The sequence below is a fragment of the Amblyomma maculatum genome, chromosome 6 (assembly GCF_055883805.1).
Source record: "Amblyomma maculatum isolate TAMU_Amacu chromosome 6, ASM5588380v1, whole genome shotgun sequence".
Classification (NCBI taxonomy): domain Eukaryota; kingdom Metazoa; phylum Arthropoda; class Arachnida; order Ixodida; family Ixodidae; genus Amblyomma; species Amblyomma maculatum.
This window is the reverse complement of record NC_139349.1, coordinates 135,438,314-135,447,212: the sequence shown is the minus strand read 5'-3', so window position 1 is coordinate 135,447,212 and position 8,899 is coordinate 135,438,314. Positions and strand designations below refer to the sequence as shown.

Genomic DNA, 8,899 nt, shown 5'->3' with positions numbered 1-8,899 from the left:
ACGGTAGTGACTTGGCTCAGCTCAGCCGCTCAGCTGCCAGCCGTTCGGCCAGCTGCAGCCACAGGGCAGCAGCGGCAGCAGTTAGTTGCACGCAGTTTCGCAAGTTTGGAAGTGGACACATTTCATGTCTATCAGCGGGAGTAATGCGAAGGCACTGCGCTACAGGAGCTTCAGATATGGTAAGCGTAGCGGCAAAAACGAACGATTCGTGAGAGAGACATAACTGCTGAGCATAAGAGCGCTTCAAGAGGTCGTAGTTTACAATGGAGGAACAAGTAGTAAAGAAATTGATTGAAACCGTGAATTTTGCCGCCGTGAAACATAAAAGGCAACGTAGGAAGGATGAAGACGCAACACCGTACATCAACCATCCAATCGGTGAGTTGTGCACTTCATGTTCACGACGAAGATCAGATAAGGCTACAGCCAATTTGTGTCGTTCTTGTGTGCAGGCGTGGCTAGAATTCTTACCCATGAAGCAAGCATCTTTGACATCGCGACGCTGCAGGTAAGAGTGCATTACTGGCGACGTTCCTGAACTTTCAATTTATCCAGGAAGCAGCTCTGTTTGTGAAATCACCTTGAAGACCTTAACGAGACTTTACTATTCGGATCCTGGCATGCAAAGCCGTATTGCTTGTCGCCGTGCTTGCGTCAAAGCAAAGTTCTTAGAAGGGGTAATTTTCGGCACTGGTACGTCTCGTGTCCCGCGGACATGGGAAATCAAGAGGCGCATATAACTTTCTATATCTTGTTTTGCTATAGACGAAGTACAGACATTTTCTGTACGGTTATAAGAAAAGGATTGCATGATTGTTTAGCTTCTGCTTAGCTCAGCACTCCATGCCTTTTATTTTCCAGCAGGCTATTAGTGGTGACGTTGAATCGCCTGTATTGGCACTCATGCGACAAGTGTATGCCTTGCCACAACTTTTTGCATAGTTTCATGTGTATCCCATCTCCCCAGGCTGCGATCTTGCATGACACAGTTGAAGACACAGACACCTCATTTGAGGAGATTGAGCGGCACTTCGGCAGCAAGGTCCGATCCATAGTGGAGGAAGTGACTGACGACAAGAGTCTGCCCAAGGAAGTGCGCAAGCAGCTGCAAATAGAGCATGCATCAAGCTGCAGCCGAGAGGCAAAGCTGGTGAAGCTGGCCGACAAGCTGTACAACTTGAGGGACCTCCAGCGGAGCACACCGATAGGCTGGAGTCGTGGTCGAGTGCAGGAGTACTTTGAATGGGCCGAGAAAGTGGTGCACGGACTGCGTGGTACCAACAAGCCATTGGAGGACGCTCTGGATGAAGTGCTGAAGGCAAAGGGCGCATTTTGAAATTCCATCTGACCAAGTTTTAGTTTAGTCATTTGCATGAACGCTGTGTAATATAGGTCAATGCAAGCTCTCCTTGGTTCCTTGTGATGTGGTGGCAGCAAAGAACTTTAGAGAAGGAGGCAATGCAGAGCATTTGCTGTTTGTGTAGGAAGAAGTATGTGTCCGTCCCATCACTGCACACCCCTTTGACCGGCCACCTCTCACTTTTGGTATAGTAATTGTCATAATGAACGCTGTTGCAGCTTGGAAAGGAAGACTGATATTGCTTGCTGTGCCTAGTGCTCTCTTCTGTATTGTGCATGGAAATGCATGTTTTATTGTGCCACTGTTTTCGATGTGGGACTTTTGGCTGGCTTTGCAGTCATCTGCGTTTAGGGAGCAGATTGTTAGGCACTTAGAATTGGCTGTGCCATGTTTCTTTTTTTGGCTTGTCTTTGGTGGCTATTATTGCTCCAGTAAAGATATGCAGTCAATGCAAATCAGGATGTGAACCAGAACCATAAAAGTCAACACATCAAATGCTTGCCGCTACTGTGATAAAAAAGGCTTCAGCCGACGACTCTGGCAGTGAGTATAGATTGTGGCTGCTTGTGAGCACACAAAAATCTGCTCTCTAGAGCCTCTGTAACAGGGTACTGTTTAATGCATGTCAATTCCATGCTGTTACCATTGCATGCCGCTTGGGTATGGGATAAACAAAGAACCATTGTTTGTTGGAAATAAATGCTGCTTCATACTGGTCTCTTTTAGTGGAGCATGCACATTACCTGGCACTTTGGAAATAAATGCTGCTTCATACTGGTGTCTTTTAGTGGTGCATGCACATTACCTGGCACTTTGGTATAACTCCACTCACCAGGATTGCAAGCAACAACTTTCATTCCACAGCAGACGAAACTAGTGCCTTGTACATTGCTGTCATAAATGCAGAAAAAAACATGGCAAAGAAAGACTATCGAACAGGGTATATTGGGCTAGGGTTTTCAGTGAGTTGTGTCAACTTCACTGCTGTGTCAAGATAAGCGCAATATGTTATATGACTTATGCCCCATCACTAAAGTGCTGTGCCCACATCTGGGCCAGAATTCCAAGTTTGCGTCATTATTGAAAGTGTCGCTACCTCCCTGACTTCGAATCATCTGATTTGGTGGAAACACCGGAACCGGAGGTGGTAGCCATTTCTGTTTCCAGTGTTTCCACCAGTCTGACTCAAGGTCGGAGAGATAGCGACACTTTCAGTAAAGACTCAAACTCTGAATACAGGCCCTGAAAGCACAGCACTAACTGTGTCTCCCACTGACTTTGTAAGATTAATCACTAAGAGTAACTCTGAAAAATCAGTAGCTAAGAATGATTCAGCAAACAGCACAGCAATGCTCCTTGGCAGTTTGCTTAGTGAGGCTGACTAAAGATCCTGTAAAGACAAATCAGCTAACTTCTTATTACTAAAAACTAAAATGTTTGCACCAAGGTACCGTTCACACAGGTGCCTTGAAAGGTAAATGGTGCAATAAAAATGCACTCATGTGGCTGTAGTACTGGTTCAGTGTTCCAAGACACATCTCAGAGAACTAAATCCTCATTTCTCTAAGGTACTGTTCCCAAAGGGGCCTTGCATAAACAGTGCACCAGAGATATGTGCTAGCTGCTCATCACGAGGTTACTTTCTTTTAATCCGGTAAATAAAGCTCTGTAAGTGGTACTTTGAAGACCATCTCTATGGACACTTTATTCCTAAAGCTAATACTCAAACAGTGAGCTAAACAGTTTAATTAAACCCTGGAGATCAAAAAGAAAATACACCAGACTAGGACACATGACCCTTTACAGCTGTCAGTTGTTTTCACTAGAGCTACAGTTGAATCCCGCCACAACGAATACCGCCACAACGAAATTTCCGCGACAACGAATAATTTTTTATTCCCCGCGAGTATCCTATAAGAATTAATGGCCTAAATTTCTCTGCACAACGAACCATTTTTGCAGAGCGTTTCCGCTTCAACGAAATTTTCGCGTTCAAAATCGAAACCGAAACTAGTTTTATTGGCGAGAAGTCCAACTCAAATCCAAAGCCACATTAAGCATGAAATCACGTGATTGCAGTTCCGCCATTTTGGCTTTGTGTCGTGGTCGCGTTGTTCACTCGCTGCCTTTCTCTTCGACAACGACGAGTTTTCATCCGCAGGACACGATGGCAACGCAAGTGAAAAAACGCAAAACTCTTTCCCTTGAGCAAAAAGCTCAAATAATCGCCCAAGCAGAAAGCGGAAGGAAGAAAGCGGCAATTGCTGAAGACTTCGGAATTCCTGCAAGTTCGCTGTCAACGATTCTAGGCAATAAGGACAGCGTGAGAATGGCACTTGCTTCAGGCACATCCTCGAAGCACAAAAAGGTGACGCGGCCCCTCCATGAAGAGTTGGACAAAGCAGTGCATGCGTGGTTTGTGGAAGCACGAGCCAGCAACGTCCCCCTGTCAGGAAGCATCGTCCAGCAGAAAGCGTTGAACTATGCATGCCTACTTGGCATTGGTGATTTTATAAAGCCAGCATTGGCTGGCTAAACCGTTTCAAGGCCCGCCATAACATCGTTGGAAAAGTGTTGTGCGGCGAGTCAATGTCAGCAGACGTGGACGGAGCAGCTGCTTGGAAGGCGAGTAACATGGCCGGAATTTTAAGCAACTTCGCGCCTGCAGACATTTACAACGCCGACGAGACCGGGCTATTGTACGAGATGTTGCCGGCTAGGACGCTCGACTTCAAGGGGCAGCGCTGTCACGGCGGCAAACACAAAAAACGCATCACAGTGCTGCTTTGCACAAACATGGATGGCTCGGACAAGCGTCCGCCGTTAGTCATAGGCAAAAGTGCCAAGCCGCGCTGTTTTAAGGGAACTCGTAGCCTACCTGTGCAGTACAAGGCGAACAACAAGTCATGGATGACCCGCGCTATTTTCACCGAGTGGATGATGGCATTCGACCGCGACATGAAGCGGCAGGGCCGTAAAGTTTGCTTGCTTTTGGACAATTGTTCAGCGCATCACTCCGACGAAGTCAAGCTCACTAACACGGAGCTGAGGTTTTTCCCTCCCAATTGCACGTCTGTCTTACAGCCTCTCGATCAGGGCGTGATTCTTAGCCTGAAGCGCGCTTACCGCGGGAGGTTAATTCAGCGGCTGCTTTTTAACACTGAAACCGGCCGAGACACGAAGGTGGACTTGTACGTGGCACTGCAGATTATGTCTGCTGCCTGGAGCACACTGGGGCGCTCAGTAATTGTGAACTGTTTCAGGCTCGCCGGATTTGCCGAAGGTCGACCCGTACACTCTGCTGGCCTAACACCAGGCGTTACAGACGACGACGAAGAGGCGTCACCGGCTCCGGGGATCGCGGCCGCCTGGAAAACGCTGGGAGAAATAGGAACCGTGCCGCCTAATCTCGAGCTCGACGAATACATCGGCGCTGACGCTTGTGTTGTTGTTCACGAAGATGTGAGTGATGAGCAGATCATAAAAGCTGCCCGGAATGATAAGGACTCTTCCGATGAAGAAGACGACGACGTACAGGAAGCGCCGGCTGCGGCAACCGCCGTACAGGTGATGGACGCTTTTGATGTCATCAGGAATTTCGTTGCTGTCCGAGACGACGATGTTGCAATGGGTTTGCTGACCGAGTGCGAAAATCGCGTGACGGCGTTGCTCGCCGTGAAGCGTAAGCAAACCAAGCTTACAGATTTTTGGCATTAAACGCCTTTGCTGCTGCTTGGGCAATTATTTCTGCGTTTCACGTCAAATTTTTGCGATAACGAAGTTCCGCGAGAACGAATTTTTTTTCGTGCACCGTGAATTTCGTTATAGCGGGATTCAACTGTAGAACACATCTGCCTTTTTGCTCGGTTACATTTAGCTGGGACGTGTGAAAATATGAGGAGATAAGTGTAAAAGAAGCAATTATAAACAAGGATAATACTGCTAAAACAGAGTCACCACCTGTTGTCAGCCTTTGCTTTGCTACATTTCTGAGAATGTGTGTAGCAGGATCTTATCACTTAGCCACTGTTTAATGAAAAACGGCTTGTGTTGGTAGAACACATAGTATTAGTTTGAAGTGCATTTCAAGACTAAATACACTTGGTAGCATTCATTCTAATTTCAAGGAGTGAGAAAAACATGCCTGTGCACAAATTTCAAGGTTGACTTATTTGGCACACTCAGCATTAACAATATTATAGTGCATGAAAGCAGAAAAAAAAATGTTAATTTCATTCTTGCCTTTCTGCTTTCAAAAGGTGCTACTAAGGTCAATAAATATTGGTCCAACTGTCAATCTGACAGGACAGCAGGCAGCATTTGCACATCTGTCCACAAGACCATTCTTATGTTTACATTCCACTGAACGATATGCTTATTAGAATAACCATCACTTCATCCTCTTGTTGCAGCTATGCCTTGAAGCATTGAGGTTACGTAGGAACTACTACGTGCACACCCTTGTTTTTGCAAGCATCTTTATCACAGCTGGAACTAAAAAGACAATCACAATGTCCATTTGTTGCCACACGTGCAGCAGCATGGGAACGTGTGTTCCTGTGTCACACCAATGTCAATGACCTCGGAACATGTGGCTGCACAAGGTGATATTCAGCAGTTAAGAGAACAGAATCAGAGTTTGCAACAATGTCTGCTAGCAAAGAATGCTGTGAAGCTTTAGTCAGGTTGGACGATGGATGATGCCAAGAGTGCAGGTTTGGAGAAAAGGCATATTGATCAATGCACCTCGCATACATCATCTGGAAAAAGGGCCATTTCGTTAGCCAGCAGGAAAGTGAAAATTAATAAGGGAGCAACGATTTCTAGGTTCAAAGTGTGTATGCTATTCAGCATGAAAATAAATGAATACTGGACATTGTGTATGCTCTTCTTTACCTTTAGTATGTGTAACCAGCACACTCAAGCAGTTGAATTTTCTCCTCTGCCATATTCTCTAAGAAGAGCTTTTTCACTAGCAAATTACGCACCTTGTGATATGTGACAGAATGACAAAGTGACAAGGTTCAGTGCCACTGGCTTCGTTGAGTTGCTTCCTAGCATTTCATTTATTGCCAGTAAATTTGGAACAGGTTTATTATTCCGAAAATGATTTAACTGGGAATAAAAAGCAGATTTCCAAACAGGTTACAGATTGGTGGCAGTGTAAATTTGACAATTTGGGCCCTCCAGGAATGCAGGTAACATTTCCTTTAGTGTAAACCCATTTTTTATGCTGGGCAGTGCAAAACTGTATCACACATGATAAACTCAAATTTAGCAGGTATAGGGGAAAATTTAATGCAGAATTAAATGGCTAAATCCGCGTTTGTAGTCTTAACTTTCATGGTAGCTGAATCCAGGCATTTTTGAGCCTCCCTGGCAAAATTTAAAAGCAAGGCATGCTCGAAGCATACCAATGTGCTGAAGTGCCTGCAGTGTTATCTAATATATTATAATGGTTACAGTATACTGTGCTGTTATGCTCTCATAGAACTACAAAAAGAAAATGTACCAGCAGGGAAACAGTAGCCAGGAAGCATTTACAGGGAAAAAAAGTATGACATACAATTTTGTTTTTTGCTGCATGCTTCTTTGGAGCTAACAAGACATTTAGGTTCTTACGATCATTCGTGTGCACATAGTGTTCTAAATGCGCCTTACGATGGTTGTCAGACTGCTTGGACAACTTTGTTCTTTAAATTCATCAATATTTGGCTTAACAGACGCACCTAAAATTTTGTTTCATGTAAGCATAAAGGCGGTACATGTAGTATTGCCCGCCACGGTAGCTCAGTGGTTAGTATGCGTACAACGACATGGATTCAACCTTGGCTGCAGCAGCCACATTTCGATGAAGTGGGATGCAAAACGCCTATGTACTGTGCAGGCCTGGACAGTATCGCATATGCATGTATCTTTGGTAATACCTTTTGATGTATTTTATTTATTATTTAGTATCACATGATGAAAATGAAAGAAGTGATATCGAAAATATATTTGTAGTGCATCACATTTTTGAAATACCCGATATGCTAAAAAGAAAAAAAAAGAACTAAGCCTTAGATTTCAAGCTGCGAGTCAGGCTTTGGGCAGGTGGTGCTCATTCAGATGGCAGTGAAAAAAAAAAAAAGAAAAAAAAAAGGATATTGAATAGAACTAGAAAAAGATGTTGCCAATGCCATTGGCTTGATCAGCCTCTTTCTTCCTGCATTCATTACTTGGTAGATATATGGTGTATATATTGTGGTTTTGCACACTCAGTAACAGAAAGGACGAAGAGAGAAAAGGAAAACAGTGACCCATGAACTGTTCATCTCCATGCAGGTTAAGGGGAGCCCATTTTACATTTTTGGCTATCTTTATGACCAGCACAGCTGTTTTTCATACCTGCTTATGACATGATTTATGGCGCAAAATTTTAGTTTACAACAACTTGTGGCTTCAAAACTGTAGGGCAACCACAGATGTTCAATCTTATTCTCAGACATTTTTTTTTCTTAGCACTGGTGGACTGATGCTTTCTGATGAGTTTTCTCATAGCAGCCCAAGTAGGGATGCTACTCTCATATTGTTCATGCCTCTCTGTCTGCTCCAAGACAATCATAATGTCACTGGGTAAGGAAAGTTATGGAAGGAAAGCTAAAATTTGTCGGCCAGCTGTCTATGAATTCATTTGACGAGCTGTAATCAGAAGCTCAAATACTTCTTTACACAATTTCATAAAAAGACAAGTATGCCATAGAAAATACCTAGTTTTATTTCCAGTTCTGAAAACAGGAGCCTAAAAGCATGAGAAGTCATCACGGACAGAAAAGTTAACGCCGATGTGCTGCTCAGTAGAGGCAGTATAAAAAAAAGTTTTTCTTTTTTAGTGTACAAAATTTATAATCTATAAAATTAGCAGCCTAGTGGAATTGTTTACATTTTCGGGTCTCACAGCATAAAACAGTCACCGTGGTCTTCATATAGCATTCGTAGCCTGAGAAATGTGACCGCATTTCATGTGAGACGGGAATGGGCATCTCTATGAAACTGGACGTGATACCTTGGCTACTTATGGTGTTGTTTTTCAAATTCTCTCGCGAATTCCAAAAACGGTGTGAGCGCTTCCACGCTCATTGCATTGAAGACCGATGCTCGTATACCACCAACAGACCTAGGAGAACAGGTACAAAACTGTCAGTACATATAGGCAGTATAAAAACTCACAAAAAACCATTACCCTTACACAAAAATGACAAAACCTAAATACAAAGTTCATACCGTATAGTAAATGCGTGTAAGAGCCGCACTTTTTTTCCCCAGATTCAAGGGCCAATTTTAGGGGTGCGGCCCGTACACACGACATAGAAAATTCAAGTAAAAACAGACCAATCAAGTGAATGTGCGGTGTTTATTACCATTCAATCGTCACTCGCGGAGTGACTCGCTACCAGTATGCTTGCCCATCGCGCTAGAATGGCAGCGCTTCATGGCAATTCACAAAAAATAAAGCAAAGAGCACACAAGAGCCACGACTACGGTGTGCAACCACACTAC

At 44.1% G+C, this 8,899-nt stretch overlaps 2 protein-coding genes across 2 annotated transcripts in view; one reads left to right on the top strand and one right to left on the bottom strand.

Annotated features, from left to right (window-relative positions):
- The window catches only part of Mesh1 (Metazoan SpoT homolog-1), a 9,953-nt gene continuing 1,054 nt past the window's right edge, over positions 1-8,899 (top strand). The window contains exons 1-3 of the mRNA XM_084607458.1: positions 1-378; positions 453-508; positions 968-1,318. Of these exons, the coding sequence (XP_084463584.1) occupies positions 264-378; positions 453-508; positions 968-1,318 (522 nt within the window). The 5' untranslated portion in view covers positions 1-263. The remainder of the gene's footprint in view (positions 379-452; positions 509-967; positions 1,319-8,899) is intronic.
- The window catches only part of LOC146186819 (phosphoserine aminotransferase), a 23,959-nt gene continuing 23,154 nt past the window's right edge, over positions 8,095-8,899 (bottom strand). Inside the window, exon 10 of the mRNA XM_084607457.1 lies at positions 8,095-8,516. Within this exon, the coding sequence (XP_084463583.1) occupies positions 8,411-8,516 (106 nt within the window). The 3' untranslated portion in view covers positions 8,095-8,410. The remainder of the gene's footprint in view (positions 8,517-8,899) is intronic.